This window comes from Pseudoliparis swirei, chromosome 2 (assembly GCF_029220125.1).
Source record: "Pseudoliparis swirei isolate HS2019 ecotype Mariana Trench chromosome 2, NWPU_hadal_v1, whole genome shotgun sequence".
In the NCBI taxonomy this organism is placed as follows: domain Eukaryota; kingdom Metazoa; phylum Chordata; class Actinopteri; order Perciformes; family Liparidae; genus Pseudoliparis; species Pseudoliparis swirei.
Window position 1 is genome coordinate 16,841,867 of NC_079389.1, and position 24,047 is coordinate 16,865,913.

General features: G+C 42.7%; 1 protein-coding gene across 3 annotated transcripts in view; it reads right to left on the bottom strand.

Moving 5' to 3' along the window:
• ptpn4a (protein tyrosine phosphatase non-receptor type 4a) overlaps positions 1-24,047 on the bottom strand; it is a 61,998-nt gene that overhangs the window by 19,241 nt on the left and 18,710 nt on the right. Inside the window, exons 2-10 of one of the 3 annotated variants that reach the window (XM_056429238.1) lie at positions 16,059-16,213; positions 10,052-10,156; positions 9,799-9,841; positions 8,837-8,915; positions 7,368-7,412; positions 7,033-7,085; positions 3,659-3,779; positions 2,981-3,068; positions 1,341-1,429 (exon numbers count right to left, since the gene is read on the bottom strand). In XM_056429238.1, coding sequence (XP_056285213.1) covers positions 1,341-1,429; positions 2,981-3,068; positions 3,659-3,779; positions 7,033-7,085; positions 7,368-7,412; positions 8,837-8,915; positions 9,799-9,841; positions 10,052-10,156; positions 16,059-16,196 — 761 coding nt within the window. In that variant the 5' untranslated portion in view covers positions 16,197-16,213. Of the gene's footprint in view, positions 1-1,340; positions 1,430-2,980; positions 3,069-3,658; positions 3,780-7,032; positions 7,086-7,367; positions 7,413-8,836; positions 8,916-9,798; positions 9,842-10,051; positions 10,160-16,058; positions 16,214-24,047 lie in introns of all 3 variants that reach the window. The other 2 variants (XM_056429231.1, XM_056429247.1) reach the window with 2 other exon arrangements.

Consider the following 24,047-nt stretch of genomic DNA (forward strand, 5'->3'; position numbering starts at 1 on the left):
GTGTCTGTTTCTGCGTGTGTGTGTGTGTGTGTGTGTGTTTGTGTGTGTTAAGCCTCCACACAAGTGAATTATCTTCCGGAGTTACAGGGATTTGAGTTGTTACTATCCCACCCCCGGCAACCACTAACATTTAGCCTCCCACAGTGCAGCAGCAGAGGATGGGAGATTGCCAAGAATCAATGCTTTGGAGAGCAAGAGACAGAGGGCGATGAGAGTAAGTGAATTAGAGAGGTAAAAAGGAAAGGAGGACAGCGAGAGGAGGAGAGTGAGCAGCTTTGATGCCTATAATATTTCCAGGAAACAGAGTTCAACATAGAGCCCGCCCCCTAGACATATCTGGTGGAATCATCGGCATAATTCTGGCAAAGATCAACAGCCGGCTTCAACGTTTACATGCGATGACGATAATCACTCTGTTTGAAGTAACCAACGCATCATGCAGCACATTCTCCAAGTAAAATGTCTTCCTGGAGGCAGTTCAAGTGAAGTTGTCAGATGTTTGAGGGACAGAGCGGTTTGTGACAAGAACATCCAGAGTTCGACTCCCGCAGCTCAGGGGAAACCTGAACGCGAAGCAGCAAACTGTTAGAGGAGCTGCAATCGTGGCGCACTTATCAACGGAGAAAGCTTTTTGTTTTCTGTCTTTCATCCACAGTTATACTCATTTCCATCCGAGAGCTGCTCTTGGCCACGCAGTTGGTTGTGGAGCTACTCTCTGTGTTGGCTTCCAGCAGGTGGAGCTGAAGCTGTTGAACTTTTGACCGCAGGCTTCTCTCGCGTCTCACGCTTACTAGCTCGAGTTACACGCTTGCACGTTTTAGGTTTCATCTCTTTTGGTAAATATTGTTGCCCTCCGACCGACACACAGAACCGACACTGCTGGTGGAAATGTTGTGTGGAACATCTGATCGAGCATCAACAGCTCTCCCGCTGGCGTCCCACAGGGTTCATGACTTGGTTTCCCCCCCGGAGATTCATTTGGTTTCCATGGTCTCATTTTGCGTGGCTGCTGGCCTTGATGATGACATACCCACCGAATCCATCACCACAGCAATTCACTCAGAAACTGCCTCACTGAAAGTAAATCAAGGCCAACTGAGACCAGTCACCAAAGTGTCAGATCTGCTACCCTCGTTACTGGTCCTAAAGATATCGGCCTCCTCACCAGAACAACATTCCTGCTGTGACATCCCTATTCAGGATCGACAACTTCCCCCCCGCTCCCCACACATCGACTACCTTGGAGTGAAAATCAACGTCTCATTGGAGCGCCATGCAGTTCCCACCTGGACACTCAATGGCTCGTGTTTATTTATGTTCAGTGCGCGTGTGTCACTCACCATGGGAAATAGTTGATCCGTACCCTGTTCTTGTAAATCACAATGCCGGCGGACATCACCCCGAGAAGAATCTCTGTGTTGCTCTGGTCCTGAAGAGGGGAGAGCAGGGCGTGTGAAGGAGTGTGTGAAGCAAAGCCGAGCAGAGACACAACAGGAGCGCCAGATATAAGAGAGAGGCTTTCTCTGGGCTACAAAGCAGACCTGCCTCTGGGTCACCTGGCTCAAACTAAGAGCAACCGATCTCCTTCAAAAAAGAAAAACCCACAGAGACGGGAATCAGAATCTGTGTGGGACAAGAACAGAGTTCAGGTCCAATAGACTTTAGTCTCAATTGATTATAGAATTAAAATGTTTATGTTATCCACTCTACAGCATCACGTGCAACATGATCCGGATGATGACAGAGTGCTGGAACACATTTGTTACAATAATCAAAAATAGCGGAAGCTGGAAAACCAGACAGCGAAGCATCCGGGATTCACTCGATTTATTTCCGTGATGGTTTCTATCCGGTGACTCCAGGAATCGTTTACCTGTTTAGATCTTTCTGAATGAATCAATTGCCGCATTCTTTGGACTTCAAGTTTATTTTAAACCTGAGGTATATAAAATAAGAAAAGTGTAACTTTGTACTCCTATAGAAAATAGTATTCCAAAGAAATCAACCAAATGATGCAAAGCAATGCTTATTGAATTGCACTGTCAAAAGAATCAGCATCACATGTTTCTTTAATTGCTTTCAGAACTAAAAATGAAATCCCTTCATGACAAGCAGCTTTACTGTCAGTTAGTTTGACAACAACCTTTCTTAAAGTGTGTTGACATTTTAACACGAGTTAAAGTCCCAATCCATAACAGGGTTCAAGCTATAGAGTAGAATGGACCTTCCCAGTCAAATAAACAGAGCACGATGTGGCCGTTTCTTGTGTACCGTTGCCTTTAAAGAACTCTGACCGCTGTAGCTCGTTTATTACTTCAATTTCTTTGGTAATGAACAGCACAGAGCGCCATTTTCTTCTGAACTGGTCAAATGACCCCGGCAAAGAGATCGATGGTCGACTGCCATTCTATTTCTGAAGTTGAAACACAATCTCCACTTCACCGTGACATCTGAGCGGATGCAACATAAGTTGTGATCCCTGCAGCAGCCCGGGTGAAAGATGCATGTGATGTTTCCCAATAGAAATACTTTATATGAAAGAAATCAATCTGAATGGTGAGGTGGCTGCTCTTCGACCATCTGCTGCCACTTCAGTGAGAGCTGAATGTCAATGTGTGGCCTTCCTGCAGGGTGTGGGCATCAACATGGACTTCACACACTGCAGCTCCTCCAACCGGTTCTCTATCCTCCTCTGATGCTCAGGGAATGAAAGCAGCTTTGAATCAGCCATGTTGTGACAGTGGGGTGCAGATCGGGATTCTTTGGATATCAATTCTGGTAGTGGTTGTACAAGGTTATGGATTAGATTATTTTGTACTGTTTCGGGAAAAGAAGGAAGGAAATGTTCACATGCAGATTTGTCTAACAGGCTAAAGAACTAGGAGGCACGGGACCAACAGCAGCCCAGAGACTCGAGGCGTATACACGGCAACGCACCTCAACAGACTCGAGTGTAAACGCAGAATAACACCGTACTTACCCTTGCATAGTGCAGCTCTATCCCGTAGAGCTCCAGCGTGCGTGCTGTGTTCAGATAATTAAACTCTGACTGGGCAGGAGACAGACCGCTGAGAGCGAGAGGGAAAGGGACAGGTACAAAGACAGATGGGACGGGAGGTTGTGTGTGGGAGCAAAGGGAGTGATGATGACAGGGTAGGAAGAAACAGAGAGAGGGTGTGTGGTAAAGAGGCATATGGAGAAGGAGAGAGAGAGAGAGGAACAAAAGAAATGGGCGATCAGAGATATGAAGGGAAAAGGTCAGATAAACTGTGGCATGTTTAGTTTAATGCAACACAATATGCACTATAATACAACACATGACATGTTGAAAAAATATAAAAGAGAGAAAGGAAATAGCTTCCAACACTCGTTTATAGAACTGAATTCAAAAGGCACCAATAAAAGAAGACTGTAAAGTGCCGTTTTCTACTCTTACAACCGATAAAAAAATCCCTCAGTGCAATAACAAAGTCGTTGACATTTCAATAAATAAAAAATAAATCATTTTGTGCAGCCCTACTCTTGAAATAGAGTAATCTCTTCGAGGCCTGGAATCCAAAACATTATCTGAGTTGAAAGTGTCCGCCCTGATGGTTTTTACATGCATTTGAATACATGTGGGACCCCTAGTGCGCTGGTGGATCTGGGGCGTGCGTACCTGTGCTGCTGGTGGTGTTTGGCGACCTCTTTGTGGAAGTCTTGCGGAGGGTTGGGCATGAAGCAGAATTCCGACAGGTAGCCCGCCGTATGCTCCGTTTCACTGTAGTCCCCCAGCTCAGCTACAGAAGAAGAGATTGATTAAATGTCAACGGTGTCATCGCTCGCAGAGGAGGAAGGACGCGGCTAATGAGACGACACCGGGGATGATGGAGAGGTTCACACTCGACGTGCACAGGTACGCTTTCCTTCAGAAAAACCACCATGACGTCGGGTTGCAATTCATTTTTTTGCATTTTGATAATATTGGATGCTGTGCTGGATTGAATTAAACTTTATATCAACGCATGCACCATTTTCTGTCCTTGTTCTGAAAGCTTACTTGTGGCAGATGTGCAAAAATATATTTTCATTGCCAATGTTGGCCATAACCATCGTCAAACATCTTAACATTTGCATGCTTTGTCTGATTATTCGAATAACTAAAAGCAAACCTTTAGTTTAAATGTACATGTATTAATTGACCTTGATCTCATTTTTCAATCCTTCTGCTATCTTATTTTCTTTATTGACATCCGTTCACACAGAGAGAACCGATCACACTCACAATGCTGAACAAAAATTAATAATGAATCTTCACACCTCATCTACAAAATTCTTAAAACCCCTGACAAACCTCTTCTATTTAAAGAGTATGTATTATGACTACAAGCATCAGCGATCACATTATTTTAAAATGTGCTGTTGTTGACACGCGTTTGTGTTTCTTTGTCCTTGAAGATTTCCAACGGAGCAAACAGGCAATGCAAGTCTTTAGAGAACAATCCTAACGGACCTCAACGCGTCAACACATAGCGAGCTGATCCAACACATGACCTCCTCAACACTGGCTAAAGAGATGGGAAGACTATGTGGATACATACTATTACTAATATCTTAAAGAACATGTGAAAAACTAAATGCCCTGAATGAAAGCCTTCTATAAAGCAGAGGGACAGAGGCATTTACGTGAGGCTCAAGATAACCAAAGACCGACGGATCAAAAACAGCCGTTTTTTCCCCCTCTAAGACGAAGAAATAAGTGATTGTCAGAAAGATAAAGAGTGAAATGATTCTCAGATCTCAAAAAGCTTTCAGAGCCCTCAGAGAAGGAGTCAAAGCGAATCTCCAAAGCCAGTAGCTCACTTGTGGTCAAAGCGCCGAAGCATCAATTTAATCAAGTAGTCTCTGGACTAACCTACGATCCGGCAGCTTAAACATATTGACCAATAAATCAATTTGAGCTCAACCGCTTATCGATGTGCACACGGCTCCGGGGAGAAATTGATGTAAAGTCAATAGCTCACGTTTTAGAACAGTAGGCGAACGTTGGTTTGACTTCATGCTGCCGTTATTACTTTAACAAGGTTCACCGTTCACACAAACGATGCTCAAAGACGAGCTGACGACCGGATCTCTCTTTATGTATTCATCCACTGATGTGAAATCCATACAGGCTGGAGCTCAGGCGCCCTATAATGATGCTATTGACCAACGAGGCACAAACGAGACATTCAACTCTCCGTTTGTGATGATGGATTAACATGCATTGTGGGTAATTTAGTCCAAGTGTGTGTGTGTGTGTGTGTGTGTGCGCCTGTGACAGAAAACCTGATTGTATCCAACATCCACCACTGTCAATATGGTACATTAACAAAAGCAACACGAGGCAACTCAATGAAACCCAGCATTTAATGTGAAAGTGTGGCGATGCAACATATATATACACTACCGTTCAAAAGTTTGGGGTCATCCAGACAATTTCATGTCTTCCATGAAAACTCACTTTTATTTATCAAATGAATTGAAAATTGAATAGAAAATACAGTCAAGACATTGACAAGGTTAGAAATAATGATTAATATTTGAAGTATTAATTTTGTTCTTCAAACTTCAAGCTCAAAGGAAGGCCAGTTGTATAGCTTATATCACCAGCATAACTGTTTTCAGCTGTGCTAACATAATTGCACGGGTTTTCTAATCAGATATTAGTCTTCTAAGGCGATTAGCAAACACAATGTACCATTAGAACACTGGAGTGATAGTTGATGGAAATGGGCCTCTATACACCTCTGGAGATATTTCATTAGAAACCAGACGTTTCCACCTAGAATAGTCATTTACCACATTAACAATGTATAGAGTGTATTTTTGATTGTTATCTTTATTGAAAAAACAGTGCTTTTCTTTGAAAAATAAAGACATTTCTAAGTGACCCCAAACTTTTGAACGGTAGTGTATGTGTGTAAATAAATGCATATATGTGTATATGTATATACATATACAAGCATATACATTTGTATGCATATAAACATATATGAAAATCTACATTCCACAAGCTCGCATCTGCACCTTTAAATTAAACGAACACAAATGTGATATTTTACGATTATTTTTCACCAAAATGCCTTCTTTTCCCCTGAGAACAGGGTTGACAGTATTTGGTCGAAATTAAACAAGAATGTATGCCTACTGCGTGGGATTTGTGGCGTTTTGAGAATGCACGCTTTAATGTGGGATTTAGAGTGATCTGCGGCAGCACTTGGGCCGCGCTAACTGAATTAGCAGCATAGCAGCTGCTTCAAGCCGTTTTTCCCCAAAGCAAACATTTATCTTCATAATCCGAGCTGGCACTGAGCAGAGTGACAACATGAACCCAGCAAAAGAGTGTGTGTGTGTGTGTAAAAAGCAGAAGTGTCATGGTGATGGAGGTCTAGGCCAAATCACTTCTCTGACCTATATACTACAGCAGTGCAAATTCCCTACAATATATGCCAGAGGGGAGGAGAGACAGAAAGCAGGAGGGAGTGGAGGGACGAGAGAAAGAGAGGGGGAGGGTGGTGAGAGTGTGAAAAAAGGGGGGGATAAGCAGAAAGGGATGAGACAGACTAAACAGAGATAAAAGAAAGAAGCGGACCGAGGCTGCATGAAAACAATGAGCAGCAGGAAAAGAGAAAGCGCGAGTGTGACAGTGTGTCATTATTCTGATGACGGGGGCAGAGTCAGCCTTTAACACAAACGCTCAATCACAACAGCACATTGCTGTTTGCCACTGTACCATATTTGACCAGTGAAAAGGATTTTGTTTTTACTCAACCAGACAAAACAAACGGAACACAAAAACCACCGTCACATTGCATGTTTACATCAAAAAGACTATCAAATAACACCACGCTTGAATCTGATTTGAATACTAATGGCTTTACAGCGCCAGCCATAAATGCACTGGAGCAACCACAGACATTACATTTATCAGAGAGCGCCGCTGGAGAGAGGCCTAATGAATTGCCTTCCCACCGGTCTGGAGAGTGGATGTGTCCGGGGAGCGCCACTTACATTGAACGGAGTAGGACGCCAGCAGTGCGGCGGTGTTGTGTGGACAGGGCAACCTGGACACCACAGGAAAACAAGTCGTGGATCAACACAAACGGAGCAATTACTTATCTTTGATAATAGTGGTAAAATAAAACACATTTAAAAAAAACGAGAAAGCGAGAGATGAAGAGCAGCGACAACAATGTTTCTGATGGGAGGTCGGACGTGCACGAGTGTCTCTGTGTGCGTGAATTCAGACCCAATAACGCACTCCGCCACAACCAATGCTAATGCACGGATTACACATCTATAAAGGCAACTCTTTCCAGACATTTAAAACACAAGTGAAGACTCACCTGCCAGTGACTATATCCTGCTTGATCTGAAGATAATATTGGTACCTGAGGGGGGGGAGACAACACAGCGTGAGGACAAGAGACCAGTCCACCTTCACCGCTGTTTGACTTGGATACAATATCACATGAACACATGCAGCCTGCTGATCTAATCCCAAGAGTGACACTTCTGATGCAAGGCCCCGTTGCGTAAGACGAGCGGAGACCTCTCAGCCGACCCTTATCGGCAGTTTGCAGAGCAGCGGCGCCGTGTGCTCCGATGTCATCAACACGGCGCGACAAAGCTGTCGGGAGCGTGTTTTTGTCGTGACTTTCGCGCACAAGGCACCGGTTTAGCGTGCGAGATCGGAGCCCACCCCCCCCACTGATTCACAGTTACGGGCTGTATAAAACGCGTTGATAAGGCAGAGAGAGCGAGGCAACGCTGAGAGGCGGAAATAAACACCAGGCGGGGAAGGCGACATGGCGCTGTGACGCCTGCTCTGCATGTTGTTTACGCAGAGCGCCGTGCTGCAGGCCTTATGTCTGCAGACGTGTGGGTTGGAGTCCACACATCACAGCCTCGTCATCGGGAGATTGAAGCTCTGGTCCTGGGAGTCCATTTGCAATGATTAGATCCCAAAAGCTCTTTTCATAACTATTTTGTCAAAAATATTATGACTGTTTACTTAGGATTCCCAGAATATAAAGACCTTTACATTTGATATCTATACAATATGTTCCTACTGGCATGATGAGCTTTGCATCCTTAAGTAGCACGGAACCCATCTCTGTAAACTTGTTCAACTCTACAACTCGTATTTATTCTCTACTCGGGCTGATTTAAAGTTGATACATAATAATCCAACAGTAATAAGGTCATGCTCATCAAAGCCAGCGTGCTGTTTTTCTGAATTAAATGAAAAGGCGACTGCACGGCATGCGTCTCATATTTTCACAAGGATAGCCACTATAATGGCGTAATCGTACACGTTATGGATATGATTATATATATATATATATCCATCCTTTAATGACCTCAATATTATTCATTGTGTTTGTTTTACATTCAAATGTAACCAATATTCTAGCCAACATTATGCCAGAATAGAGTGAGAATTAAAGTATTTATTGTTTTGGTTGTATCGTTAGATATATTTAGGAAGTTCCTGCTCTTTTAAAGGGTGCATATACTATTATTTTGTCATTATATAAGTGGCATTAACGGGTCTTAAAAAGCAATAACATTGTTTATTGAAATTACTTCTGGGACATGCATCGTCCAAGAAAATGAAAATCACAAACTGGATGAAATGATGCAATTGTGCACGCAGAGCACGATAAGACCCCGAGAACCTCGCCACGATACAACAGTCTGGGGTTGTACCCTTGCGCCAAGTACACATCCTGTTTATGAATAGCTTTCCAACCCCCCCCCACCCTTCAGCAGTCACTAGAATATAACGGTCTGTAAAAATGAACAGCCTTACCGTGTGTATTCCTCCTGAAGTTTACTGGGGTCTGTCACAAAGAATTTGACTCTGAAGCTCAAGCTATAGGGAGATCCTCCTGGAAGACATGACGATGAGCAGTTAGAGGGGAAAAGACAGCGCGGCAGGAAGTGAATGCTACACTTTTATACACCAAGACAACATTTATATTAATGTGTTTAACTTTTACAGGACATAAACAAAGTGGACTTTACGACTCGAAGCTTAAAAACTATGCAAGCCTATATTTTGACAAACACAACATAATAGTTCCATGTGTGTAACATATTTTATCCTGTGGTTATTCCTCAATGACTCAAGCACAAAACGCTGAGTTCAAACTCAGTTCAAACCAGGAGGACCGCGTGTCACACGAGATACAAATTACTAATTTATATTACTCATTTAACCCTTGTGTTGCCTTCGGGTCAATTTGACCCGATTCAATGTTTCACCCTCCTGTCGCCTTCGGGTCAATATGACCCGATTCAATGTTTCACCCTCCTGTTACCTTTATATTTACTAACATATTTTACCCTTGAGGTCAATATGACCCCAGCTATTAAAATCTCCAGAAAATTATTAGAATTAATATTGTTTTCCAAGTTTAAGTGTGAGATACTTTATGTTTGTTTGTTGACTCCCGAAAGAACACCGACATTAAACATTGAATCGGGTCAAATTGACCTGAAGGCGACAGGAGGGTTAAATATTGAATCGGGTCAAAATGACCCGAAGGCAACACAAGGGTTAAAAAGAACAGAGCCCAGTTTAAATGAAATTTAATAATTGCTTACAGTAGATTCAGAATTTTAACCTGCACTGGGGCTGGACTGCACACACGGCCTCAATCAGCTGCTAAATAGTGAGATTTAACGACTTGGCTTCACGACTTTCTGCTCTTTCCTGAAAACGCCCTGGACTTGATGGTTTCAGTGGCATGTTGTGTGAATTTCACCTACTTTTCAACTGTTTCCTGACGGGCTTGCTGGGATCGAGCCAGCGCTGTAAAATATTGATAAGAGAGACACTTAGAGACACCTTCCACAGCCTAAATTATTCACCACAGGCCACACACACACACATCTGACGGAAGTACTCAAACATTTCCATATATTGTACACAGTGAAATGCAGTAACAAACATTCTAGATATAAATTAAAAGTCATCGCGGCTGTGTCCACACACACACACACACACACACATCCTACTGACCGGCGAATCTAAGGAGTCATCGGCCAAGTGCAGGCCAAAGTAGTCTCTCTCAGTCAGCTCCAGGTGCTTAAAGACAGCATCCAGCAACACCTGGCCATGATCTGACTTCTTCAGAGAGGGGCAAAACACACACAGTGAGCTGAAATTCGTTATACAATGTCCAAATCAACCAAATATACGCCTCTTCGCTGCTCCTGGACTCCTTGGCGACGATGAAAGGTCACAGTAGAAACAGACATCTGAATAATTTAAAGGCTCACATTTCTACAGAAATAGTTCAGAGTTAAGATCCTGCCTGCTTATCTTTGATCTCTACTGGCAGCGAACGCCATAAGTAGCTGCAACCAGGTAAGTACGTCATTCCTAGAAGCTGCATCGCTTTTGGACCCTCATTTTAAACTAAGTTCATAAGCATGAGAAGACATTTTAAAAACAGGATGCAGGCTCATTTGAGCCCTGAATTTAACTGACCTCAGACTGAAGGAAAATGATTTTATTGGCGCAACATGCTTTAACTGTCGTCTCTTTTATATGATTTTAATGTTGATATTTTGTTGTTAATGTGGTGAAACTTTTATGCTGCTTTCTTGGCCAGTACCTCTTCAAAAAAAGAGATTTAATATCTCAATGCGATTATCCTGGTTAAAGAAATGAATCCATGTTAAGCCTGATTTTTTACATTTCAAATCACATGGGGAGGAATATTCATAAGAAATTAAGTTGATGAGTGGCTTTGGGCTATTGTCGCATATTTATCCATTTGGCTCCTTGGTTTGCTCAGTGACCGTGTAACGCCATCTGACATCAAGTTACAAATGTACATAGAGAGACGAGTGGACTTTTAAAGGCCCTGACATATGGATACACATCCATTCACCAGCTGTCTTAAAGAAATGGTAACATTTAGTGACTTGACATCTCATCATATCATCTTAGATTTGCACAGAAACACCAGAGAAAACAAAGATGTTCCCGTTGTTTTCTCCATGAGAAGTCAACATCATCAAATATGAATATGGGCGCTGAATGAAAAACCGCAGCGCAGAAGTGAAGATTTATTGTTAAACTCACAACTTTTTGCTGCCTTTAACCAACTGGAAACTGATGCGGACGCAATGCGTGGGCAAACTGACGAAAAACTGCCACGAGATTAGAAAAGCGGCGGATACAGAACCGTCGGTCTGTTTAGTAAGTAGGAACACTTGGCGCTGAGGAAAACCAAAGCACCGCGGCGAGAGAGTTCAGACCGAACAGTGAGACCACTGTCTGTGGCCAAGCCTGCATAAAAGAGAGACACGGAGAAGAGGAACATTCAGGGCGAGAGACTGAGAGCTCAGGGAGGCCATCAAAGTTAATCAATGACCATGTGCTTTAACACGGTTAAGTAATCTTTAAGTTCCGCTTTCAAAGGTTTCGGACAGGAAGTACCCAGTGCTGCTTCATGCTTATCATTTAATAACTGATGATGATGATAATAATATCAAGTCTTCCACTAAAATGAATGAACCAAATGAGGAAGGGAAAAAACGTGGAAGCCTCTTATGTGTCGTTTTCCCATGTAAGGCTGTTCATAGACGTGTGTGTGAGCGATACAGTGTGTGTGTGTGTGTGTGTGTGTGTGTGTGTGTGTGTGTGTGTGTCCACTGCTTCTCCTTTGTATGAAGCAGCTTTTCAAGTCTCATGTGAAGCGCTCTGTATACTTTTTATACTGTGCTCGCAGGAAACCCATCGCCTCTCTGTTTGTCTGTTTATATATACACACACACTTGTGTGTGTGCGTGTGTGTGTGTGTGTGTCTGTGCATGTGTGTGTGTGTACTAGCCTCTTCTGGTATTCTTAAAGCATGCCAGCCAAATGTACGATCACCGCCAGTGAAGGAGTAAACAGCAATCCATTGTTAAAACTCAACATGTACACACGGACGGACACACACTTAGAGCAGCAAGCTCTACACTGGATGGTTCATCACACTCAAATATAGAAATAATCACTAAACATAAACCTAAAGATAAACCAACAAAGAAAAGGGAGGGTGTGGGAGAGAGAGAGGACAACAGATGACAGAGATTGTAAGAGGAAGACAGAGTCATAGAGGCAGAGAGAGAGAGAGAGAGAGAGGACGAGTGATTGACGATGCGATTGTGCAACACAAACGCTCTTTGTGCTGATCTCCATCAGCCCAGCAGCGCCACTGACTGAACGAGTGTCCGTGGGCCTGAGAGTGGAGAGGGAGACGTGGTGATTGAGCGCAATCAGAGAGTGGGAGAGCGATGCTCCGATAGGTTTTTCACCCTGAGGGTTTCTCTAAAGTGTTCGAGGGGAAAAGAGTCCGAAACATCAATCACGCCCGGGGGACCGGAAAACAAAAGTGGTGCTCGAGGAAGACAAAAAAGAGTGTTTGTTTTGTTTGCGTTTGTTTTTTACAGGATAACAAAAGCGGCAAAACGTGTCACTTTTATTTCCATCGTTCATTTTCTTCCACTGGAAACAGCTGAATGTGCTGCTTGTACCTGTTTGTGTTCAACAATGATGGAAGATCAGGAATGCGTGAGGCGGCTTGTTCAGACAGGAAGAGAACTCCAGGAAGTTCGTTCTCTCCCTCTCCCTCTCCCTCTCTACCTCCCTCTCTACCTCCCTCTCTACCTCCCTCTCCCCGTCCCTGTGTGTGTCCAAAAACACACAATTCTGTCGGGAACTCCATCACTAACCATCGTCTATACATCGACCCAACACACCCGGTCCGCGTTACATGCGACACCCGTGATGGAGCTGAATCTGTGATGCGTAAGGTTCCACATGGGAACCGCTGAAAAGTTACAGTTTAACCATAATAATGTGAAATGAAGTTATTCGACGACATTCAGTCCAGATATAAATATAGGAGATCCTCATTAAAGCTTTTGAGCCAGGCCAACTAGGAGATATTATCCTTTTAGCTCGTTATGGGTCTGGGTCTTCCCCGGGGTCTCCTCCCAGTTGGGCGAGGCCGGAAACCTCCAGTGGGAGGCGTCCCGGAGGCCCGAACGAACCGGGCATCTGATTCGGATGCCTCAGCTGACTCATTTCAACAGCATCTGAGCCCCCGTTCTTTCGGTCATGACTGAGAGCTTCGCCTTCCGGCACAGCTCTATCTTCACAAAGACGCCTGTTTTACTGCTGCAGCCGCACCGCTCCACCCGTCGATCTCCCGCTCCATCTTACCCTCACTCGTGAACAAGATCCCAAGATATTTGAACTCCTTTGCTTGGGGTAGGCACTCCGTCTCCAGCTGGAGGGAGCAATCCACCACGGCCTCATCGTGGTCCGAGGAGGACACATCATCTGCAAACAGCAGAGAGGCCATCCCGAGACCTCAGAACCCATTTCATATTAGGACCGCACTAAAAGAATAATGAGCTAATGGCATGGCGGGTCATTGGTCAGCTGAAGGGAAAGTAACATATGAAGTGGAAGAAGTACGCAGCTGGCTTCTGAAGCGCTGCGCTGGAGAACGCTTCACATGGCCGTCAAGATTTAACTCCGATTGAAGGAAAATACGTTTGTTTTCTTTTAGGTAAAGTGGCTTGAAAAAAGTGTGGCCTTCAAAGTCAGCGGTTAAAGTGTCACAAGCAAATTAGAAAGAAGAATTAATCCTTTGCCTTTCGCTGCGCTTACTTGCTCGTCATAATTTAGAGCTACTTCATTACCAATTAGCTCCTGCAGACGGCTGAATGTTTGTGGCGTTTCGTGGTTACTATGGTTACAGCTGCACGTCATTTTACTCGTGCTTCTGACCCCGCTTTTGTTTTAGAAGAGAGGTGGGTCGGTAAGTGGGCTGGGCTTTTTCTCATTTATCGAGCCTTAATGCCACACTCGACGCTGCTTTTAGCCGGAGACTTCCCATCTATAAAGATCATCAGTGTGAGCCCTCGTGTGCGCCCCCCCCCCCCTTCCTGCACGAGGAGCGCTACGGTTCCCATGACAATAAGTGTCCGCTTCTGGATTTTCACTCTGCGCTAGAATCAAGGCCAGTCGGGCCGGCGAGAGGATCAATAGAAGTATTGTTCCGCCCAGGATGGCTCGTCTTTCCAGGAAGTTAGTGCTGCTGCAGGGTTCTGATCAATGACACTGACAGAGACCAACTCATTCACTCATTCACTCATTCACTCAAGAGGCAGGGAGAGGGGCATGGGGGTGTCTGGAGCAGGAAGCAGAGAGGGAGAGAAAAGCACAAGAATAAATGTAAAGAATGACAATGGAGAGGAGAGGTTTTATAAAATAGGCTGTGTAGGACGGCGATCCACATTAATGTCTCCGGTGGTTATCCATCGATGAGGAGATCATGATGCAAGTTGAACTTTGCTGAGCATTCCTCCCAAGATGTTATGTTTTTAAAGGTTTACACTCATTTTTATACCGTTCCTTTTGGAAAGAGCAGAAGAATATATACAGGACTGTCTCAGAAAATTAGAATATTGTGATAAGTTATTTCTTTCATAATGCAAAAAAAAAAAAAAAATCATATTCTCTCATTTCATTACAAATCAACTGGTATTATTTTGCTTTTTTTTATATTTATTATTGCTGATTTTTACACAACACAGCTTAAAAAAATCCTATCTCCTCAAAATTAATTTATTTCCTTCCTCAAAAAAAGATTTATAACAGCAATGTGTTTCCAGGTGTTTGAGTTTTATTAGAAGATAGGATATTGAGTTTTCTTAAGCTAAGCCATAATCAGCAATAAAAAAAAGAAAAAAGGCTTATATTATTTCAGAGAATATGTATTCAGAATGAATGACATTTTTTTTTTTTTTTTTTAATCTAATAAATAAAGAAGAACTTTATCACAATATTCTAATTTTCTGACACAGTCCTGTATATAGCTCTCTATAATATTAATTTATATATATATATGTATATATACACATATACAGACATGTATATATGTATATATATTTCTATACACATATTCACAAGCACTCATGAACTTCAACAGGATGTGATCTCTCAGAGACGGGATGTTATTAGAAGAGACTCACAAAGGGAATTCCCCTCCTCGTATAGTCAGAAGTCTGATGAAACATACAATGGCAGAGAGAGACATCAAGACAGAGAGGAACAGAATAAAGTGTGGTCCCACGAGGCCACAAGACGACTGTAACGTCGCTCACACGCCAACACACATTCTGACTGAATGATTGTAAAACCAGATGAAGACCGACCACCTGGTGGCTACCGATAGAGACCAGTGTGAGAAAAGAAATGTAGTCTTATCACAATATTTCAGAAATAATTATTTGCTTGTTAAATGTCTGCAAACAGAGACGCGCCAAGGTTTTGAGATGAGAGGGAGGCCGCGTTTCAACATTGGGCTTTTCAAGGGGGTTCTGAGAGGGTTAATTTATGATTAGTTGAGGGTTCCTCCTCACTTCATGGCCTAATGAAAGTCCCGATATCGTTATGTTGGACTTTCATATTTTTTGGAAACGTATCACAAAAGTTCAAGCAGGTGAATCAACCAGGTTCTCCTCAGCCAGCTGTTTTATTGTATGACAATAACATGAAGTTGTTCTGGTAAATTAATATAATTAAAAGTAAGACACATTTTCTATTGACAGTTCCTGTCGGCAATGCAATCACGGATGAATAGATATCCATTCTTAAGCAAGTTCTGGATTTAGAAGAAGCGTCTTTATTCTACGGCGTATTGATGATGGACATCAGAGATTATGATATTCCCGGGGAGAGTAAGTCACATTGAATATAAAACTGTGTGTCTCATGGTTGTGTGTTCAGACGGTTAGTTAAGACTCAGTTAAGACTCCACGAAGAAGTAGCGACGAGTGGCTCCCGTTGCCCCCGCGTCCCCCTGGGAGGTGCGCTTTAAAAAGCAGTATGCATCATGCAAATGTACAGCACATGGGTAACAAATGCGTCATCACATTTGCAGCATCTGAAATGAACAATTTGAGCCGGTAATATTAAAAGCAAGATACCGATAGCCCAGGGAAAGCAGTATACTCACGCAGACTTTGAACGCCTGGACGGTGTTGTCCAGCAGCAGTATGTTGCACACGACCTGTGTGTGCTGCCTGTCTCGCTCCAGCTCCGTCGCCCGGACATTGTAGGATCTGCCAGCAGGCAAGTGGAAGCGCGCGCTCATCACGCTCCTACCAGGGTCTGCGGCAACCAAACACACAGCGGAGAGGAGCACACGATGAGCGACAAGCAGAAAGAGCTTAGGCGGGAATAGAACTGGAGCGTCATCATATCGATGCTTGTAATGTACACATACTTAGTGACGACTCAGTGACGGAAAACACCCTTTGTAAATGACTCAATCGGTGAATGAAGAACACAGAAAGTTAATGGACAGTACAGCATCGTGTATTTCGCTCCACGCAGCGAGGCAAGCCTGTACAAGCACGCCGAGGCAGCAGAGACCGACTGCTTCATGAGAAAAGAATGTCAATGAGTAGGCAAGCAGGGGATGTGGAAACTACACAGCAGCGCAGCACTAAATCACTCACGAGCTACGATTAAATTCAACGGGGAGAAAAAGAGGAGAAAAAGAAAAAGAGCGTTAAACGTGTGCAATCCTCCTCCGTGTTTCAAGATGGAAAAATGGGACTGTGGGATATTCAAAAGAAGGGAATATTGCACCTGGAATGTCAGCAACACCCACAATGAGGGCATCTGACCCTTCATGCGACAATGAGACGCATGTGTGACAGCGTTTAAATTGAACGCCGCTATTATAATAATAACTTCACACATGTGACCCAGGGTTCTTACACATTTTGACAAATGGATTTCCATGACTTTTCCATGACTTTTCCATGACTTTAAACTAAATTTCCACGACCAAACTGAAATCTCGGTATAAACATGAACAATTTAGAAAATGTTGTGCGTTTTTGAGCGTCTTTCTTTAAAAAAACATAAATTATTTCAAACTCGGCGTAAATTAACATGTGAATATAACAACATTTCCATGACTTTTCCAAAACTTTTATGATTCGAGTTTTTTTCCATGACTTTTCCAGGCCTGGAAATGACCATTTTAAAATTCCATGACTTTCCCAGGTTTTCCATGACCGTACGAACCCTGGTGACCGTCTATTCAGCGGGAGTCCGATCGAGACGTCATCGTCGTACATTTTCTCATCGACAGGTCTGCGTGGCGTCGCCGAGGCGATCGGTCGGTAAACGGCGGCAGCACAAACGGTGGCCCAGGGTGCACTATCTGCTCATCAGTGGGAATAAATAACAACAATTCAATCTGAAGCTGCTCCATTTACAACAAACCAAAGCCCCTTATTACTGAGGTCACGTCTGACCGCTCTCCTGGTCTCAAACTGGATGCATGTGGCTCGCATCCAAGTTTACACAAATACAAATTAAAAAAGGCCTCTTGTACTTATACTGCGGTATATCTTTACTATGCAGCACAATAATAACTCTTTACCCCAAAATGTATGTATGTTAATCACAGCTCAACTACTTTGTGTGTGTACTAACATTTAAGAGGTTGTTTATTTTTGTAATGTTTAATATTTTGTATTCAACACTTTGGTGACAAAACTCCAGGAAGTGACTGCGCCCGTCCAAAAAGCACATAACCCACCTTTACACCACGCCGTGTTGTTTTTTTACACGTCGTTTCTCGTACAGATTAAACAAAGGATTATGAAAATAGGTCATGAGTGAACTTCAGTGTCTCTGGTAGTCTGACTGTTTTCTTTGAACAAAGTCAGGCTAGACGAGATTCCCGTTTGAATTAGTTTGGGCTAAACTAACAGTCGCTTTACATTTAGTGGACAGAGAAATACACAAATATGTACATCATCAGTCTTACCCTAACTTTATACTATTCTTTTATCATAATTATTATAAGCTACAGTTCAAGTTAGCATTAAGAATGTAATCCAAAAATAATAAAAATCTTACTCAACTGCAAAAATATACAGCTAAAATGCTTTTAGATAAAGCTACAGTATTGGCTCACATGCTCAGAGTTTTACATGCCAGCTCTTTCTGTTTTTCTGTTTTCTACTCTTTTTTTAAAAATCTTTGGTGATCTGTCCTGACAGGAGACATCATAACCCCACTCGGCCCCGTCATCAACAGCGTCTGTATTTGTAGCGATGGCTGTGTGAGCGTACTTGTGTGTGTATCGTATGTATGGAGGGTCCTGTCACGACACATCAGCACAAACCCTTGTGACCACTGGCAGATGGCGTGCAGGAGGCCACCACCAACAGGAGCAACACCGTTAACAGGTTTTAATAAGCGCAGCATTTATTGTGCGCGTGTTGTGTGATTGCGTCTTCAACATGTTCTGCTCGTTCAGCAAAATATGAAGGGGGAATTTCAGGCACTACTTCATAACACACAATTTCTGACGCAGACTTTTTTGAGGGAAACATCCATGTTGGATATTTGTGTATCTTTGAAAATATCCCTTTAAGATCAACACAGGGTTCTTACACATTTTGACCAATGGATTTCCATAACTTTTCCAGGAATATTCCATGACTTTTCCATAACTTTAAACCAAATTTCCATGACCAAACTGAAATCTCGGTATAAACATGAACAATTTAGAACATTGCGCGTATTGAGAGCGTATGCTGGCTTATATTTTGAGCGTCTTTCTTTAAAAAACATATTAATTATTTCAAACTCGGCGTAAATGAACATGTGATAACACAGTTCCATGACTTTTCCAAAACTTTTATGATTTACGTTTATTCCATGACTTTTCCAGGTTTTCCATGACCGTACGAACCCTGTCAACTAGGGATGCACCGATCTGATCGGCGCCGATCCATATCGGCCGATATTCCCATTATCGGTTTTGATCGGCGTTCTCAAAACGGCCGATCAGATGACGTAACATCTGCGAAAACTAGACGTTTTCATCGCGCGCTGCAGCGGGCGCGGGCGCGCCGCCCCGCGCGAGGGAGAGTGAGAGGTCCACGAGGGATCCTCACCGTGGCGTCCCACCGGCGTCGTCGGTTGAATCTCTGGGTCAACTCAGCCGACTCTCACATGTCTGCTCCTATAGACTGATGTTCACGGTAAAAGCATTCGATCGGGAGCGAACTTTTTATAAAGTTCGCGGAAGGATTTAAGTGACAACATCCGGTTTTGCAAAGTTAGCGGAAAGAACCACATGAAACAACATCCGTTTATCAAAATAAGATGTCGACAAATCATACACGAACATATAAAAGTAAACAATGGACTGATTTTGTATCTTTATAGATCTTTTCTGAGATTTAGCTTAAATTATGCTAACATTAAACATTTTTACTGTACCAAGGAAGAGTTTATACAAATAAGTCAGACTTTTGTATGTTAAAAAAAGTCCTGTAAATAGATTTCCCCAAGAGTTCCAGGAAATGAATGATGCAGATGTGTTCCATACATATCAGAAATCCCCTACAATAGCAATCAAACAATTTCAATGTATCAATTAGGACATTTTTCAAAAGTAAAAGTCCTAAATGTTTAAAGAAATCGGTAATTTCTTTAATGTTTGAGTTGCTTTATATATGTATTTCCTCATAGTCCTCGGCAATAATGCTACACAATCAATAGAATGCTTCAATCGACACCGTGATCGGTGATCGGTATTATCGGATCGGCAGATACTGATTTCAGTGATCTGCACCAAAAACCTGATCGGTGCATCTCTACTGTCAACATCATAATTCTAAATATTGGGGGTGCGTGATGACGCTCAACCGGTTTACACATCAACACAAGTAGCATGACTGAGGGGAATACTTCTTAGCCCAGCAACACACTTCCATGATCTGTTAAATCCAAAATAATGATGTCACCAGGGTCGTCTCAGCTTGGGCTTGGAGTCTCCAAGCTTTCTCTCAGTGTGTCCCAGCATTATCACACCTCTGCTGAAATCATGATCGCCCCCCCCCCCCACTCATGTCAGAGGAAATTGTGACACCGATATGGAACACAGCATCGACCTACACAGGAAGGGAGCAGAGGCATTACATCACGCCTCATAGATAATGAGAGAGACGGTGTCATCTCCTGGAACTACACTTTGGGTCACGAGACGCACCGCTCTGTCCGTTCAGATCAGCAGGTGTCGGTGCTTACCACCTCGATTGCCACCTTCCTGGGAGAAAACCCTGGCCGCATGAGAGGAAGTGTCGGATCCAGTGGCTGACAGCTAGCAGGTGAAATCCAACCGGGGCGTGATGGTGGTCGCGCTGCAGGTCAGCGAGACGAGCAGTGAGGAGAGCCGAGATCAAGCCATGCGGAAGGAAGGAGGGAAGGAAGGAAGAAAGAAAGAAAGAAAGGAAGTGGGGGGGGGAGACTATCAGTGGCTCACACTGGAACAGCTCCAGTCTACGACACAGATGATGAGGTGTGACACAGAGACTCTCCACAGGGTCGCCTGCTCTCTTCCTTTTCTAACATCTTCCTGCCATCCAGCTGAAGACAATTTCAGGAGGGCTGGATCATCGCTGTGGTGCCGCAACCACTTCAACATCACAATTTCCCCCAGAAATGTACACGACTTTAAATCAACTGAACGCTCAAAACATATTTGAAAGCACGACTGGTAAATCACGCCATGGTTTTCCACACATCTAAAAGCTAAGCGTGTCGCTCGGCCATCGTCTGCTTCGGTGTCATGTATCGTCTGAGCTGATGCTCTCCATCACGATGTCATGGATACTCTCAGTCTGGCTGCATTTAGTTTTCAATCCATCATATTGTCCTCACGCCCGTCCTGCTCTACTGTATTCGTTACTATTCTATTGTATCACTGTTGTGTTCTATCACAAATGTTCTATCGTTTTCTGCTCCGCTCGGTTTCTTTTCAGTTTTGCTCTGCTGAGCTGGACAGGACAACCACACTCCCCTGAGAGAAGCCTCCGGAACTCCGGAAGCACGCTACCATTATTGCTTCCTGTAGTCAGCAGAGCTTACAAACAGGCAGGAGTGTGTGTGTGTGTGTGTGTGTGTGTGTGTGTGTGTGTGTGTTTGTGTGTGTGTCTTGACCCCTAAAGCTTCCCTCAGTGGTGGGCTCCTCTGGCTCTTAGCTTATTGCAAACACAGACGGTCCTGGAGCCTTCCCGTCTGTACGCACGCACAACAACAAAAAACAAAAAAGCCATACAAACATTTTAGACTTAACTATTTCTTATTTATACTAACAAAATAAAAGTCTTCAAAGGAAAATACTTCACAAGAGGCAACTTCTGTTCCCAGTTCATATATGGGACGAATAACAAACTCAATGTGAACAATACATGCCTATTCATACCCCACGTTTTCTTCTTCTTCTTTCAAACCAAAAGGCTTGCTATGTTTAGCATTTCTGTCGTTTTGTGTTGCTTTAAAAAACTGAAATAAGAGGCTGAGCGTTGGGGATCCCAGAGGAATTATACATCACCGCTCCGCAGCGTTTCCGAAAGCAGAAACTAGGCCACAGGCAAACAGGTGGTCAATGACAGAAGTGTGCCAGTGTGTCTGAGCTTGTGAATGGTGTGGGTTTCATAATAAATTGCTGGGAAAAAAATAATAATAATATATATACAATTCTGTTTATGAACTTACACTTATATTTTGAAATTATTTTCATATTGGATGCTAATTTTGAATATATTTTTTACAAATCCCTGGAGTGCCTTCACGTACCCCCATTTGAGAACCACTCCTTTAAAGCGTTAGTTCTTCTTCACATGACATTTTTTAAAAAGGAGGATATGAATGAAACATGCCATTTACACAAAAAACAAACGAGGCATGGGAAGCCCATGATCTCATCTTAACCTGGAAGAAAAATAAGACTTCCTGTTCCGCTTCTTCTTTTGTTTTTTGCACCCACCCATCCTCTTTCCATCTCTTTCTTTTTCCTCCACCTACATTCCTCCTCTCCCCTCCTCCCATGATCCCTTTAATTCTACTTATTGTATGTAAGGCAACAACAGCAGACAGAGTGCCGTTTCATGTCTGTGCGTGTGTGTGTGTGTGTGTGTGTGTGTGTGTGTGTGTGGCTGACAGATTCAAACAAAGCATTTAAAATGTGTCCGTGTGGGGCTGCCAGGGAAGTTGCAACTGAAGGAATGTGGGCAGCGAATGACCCCTGACCTCCTTCAGGGTTTGCCATATGTGGACCTGGCTGATGGTAAAGTCATACAGTGCAGCTTGTATCTGTTTGCGGAAGTCTCTGAGTAGAGTGGATTTTTCTCAGAATAACTAAGGAAATTCAGATTTCGTGCTGACCAGCACATGCATGCAAACTCAACACTAGACTTGCGGTACAGAAAGTACTCAAACTTTGCCTTGTATTCGTACCAGTAGAGCTACTTTACGAGCAAATTCCTCAACTTCATATTTATTTGTTCATGGACCCACTTTTTAAAAATGACAAACCATCGCAACTTAATTCATAATATTCATAATCTTAAAAATACGAGCGAAATTGTGAGTAAATCCTCTTATATTATCCTAAATAGGTATACCAGATATTTTGAAGAGATACGTTTGATAAATCACAACTTTATTTCATGCATATGTTCTTGGAAACAGACAAACATGTTGAATACTTAATAAATGAGAACAGGTTCTCATTAGTAAAACAAACAGAACGTACGCTATCCTTTCTTAGATTCAATTATATAAATTTACCACAATTATCAGAAAAATACAAATATTCATCCATAAAGGGGCTCAAAGTTGGACTGCAGATCTAAATGTTAAATCCTACAGAATAAATTCTGCAAATGAATATGGTAAGACCTATTTAAATCTCTTGCCACCCTGCTGTGGGCCCCGACCCCGTCTTTGGGAATAACTGGATGTGAAAGTGCAGTCAAAGTTTTAAAAAGAGTGTAAATAACAAAATTATTGATTATTATAACTGTAGAATAGTCTCATCTTTGTTCTCAAATGCATCACAATTCAGTTGCAGAGAGTTGCAAACATCTGCTTTAACTTTAACACTGAATCCTTATGGACTATGCCTCTTCGAGTGCATGAATGAAAAGACTGAGTCAGCCTGTCCGAATGCATCGGTTAGAAAAACAAGACGGTCCAATTTAGTTTTCAGCTGCTTACAGACTCATTCTTTTTTTATTCCAACGTAATAAGAATTGACTGCGGTTTACAGAAAAGCAGAAACTTTCCCTGTTCTAAAGCTGAGGAACAGCCTGAGACACGACTCATATGAACGTTCGAGTTTTCCCTTATCCACAAACAAGGCAGTTTGTATTGCATTTGTATTTTACTGGACAGTAAAAAGTTTCAGATCTCAGTGAAAGACTAATAATAACTACCGTTTGATGTTTTTTCATTTAAATTGACGTTTCGGTGTTGCACAACTTTTCCAACCGAGCCACATTCTCAATCACTGACTATCGGAATTTTCTTTTTAATTAAATCCTAAACTTGTGGGACTGTTGATTTCTACTCTGGTGAAGGTGGTAAACTTGTTGCTAACTAGAAGTTTTGGATTGTCATCTCGACTGTAAAACGGGGTTGATCCAGTAGGTTCCCTGTGTTGTTTACAGAGGGCCAATGCCAGTAAACAGTAAACATTATCCAACTGAATGCCACAAGGGTCAAACCAGGTGAGTCAATGAGTAAGCTGAACGGTTAAAGGATTTAGAGGGAGGCAAAATGGATTGCAGCGTGTTATTTCAGTGGTTCTCAAATTTTCTCCATCATTTTGAAATAAATGTCCCTTATTTCCCATATACTAATATATGGTGTTTTTCCTCTAATATATTAGGGGAAACACAATATATATATATATAAATGTATATTTCTAGAGATATTAATAATCTAATGGCACAAAGACTCTGATGACACCAAAGTTATGGGGAAATGAAACATCACTTAGTTGGTAATAACGGATGTAAAAACACAGGTTCCTGTATCTTTACATCAGGAACTTTGACTTATGGCAGAAAAATCCCAGGTGGAATAACATTAGAGGATCTGGCTCATCAACCACTGTAGTGTA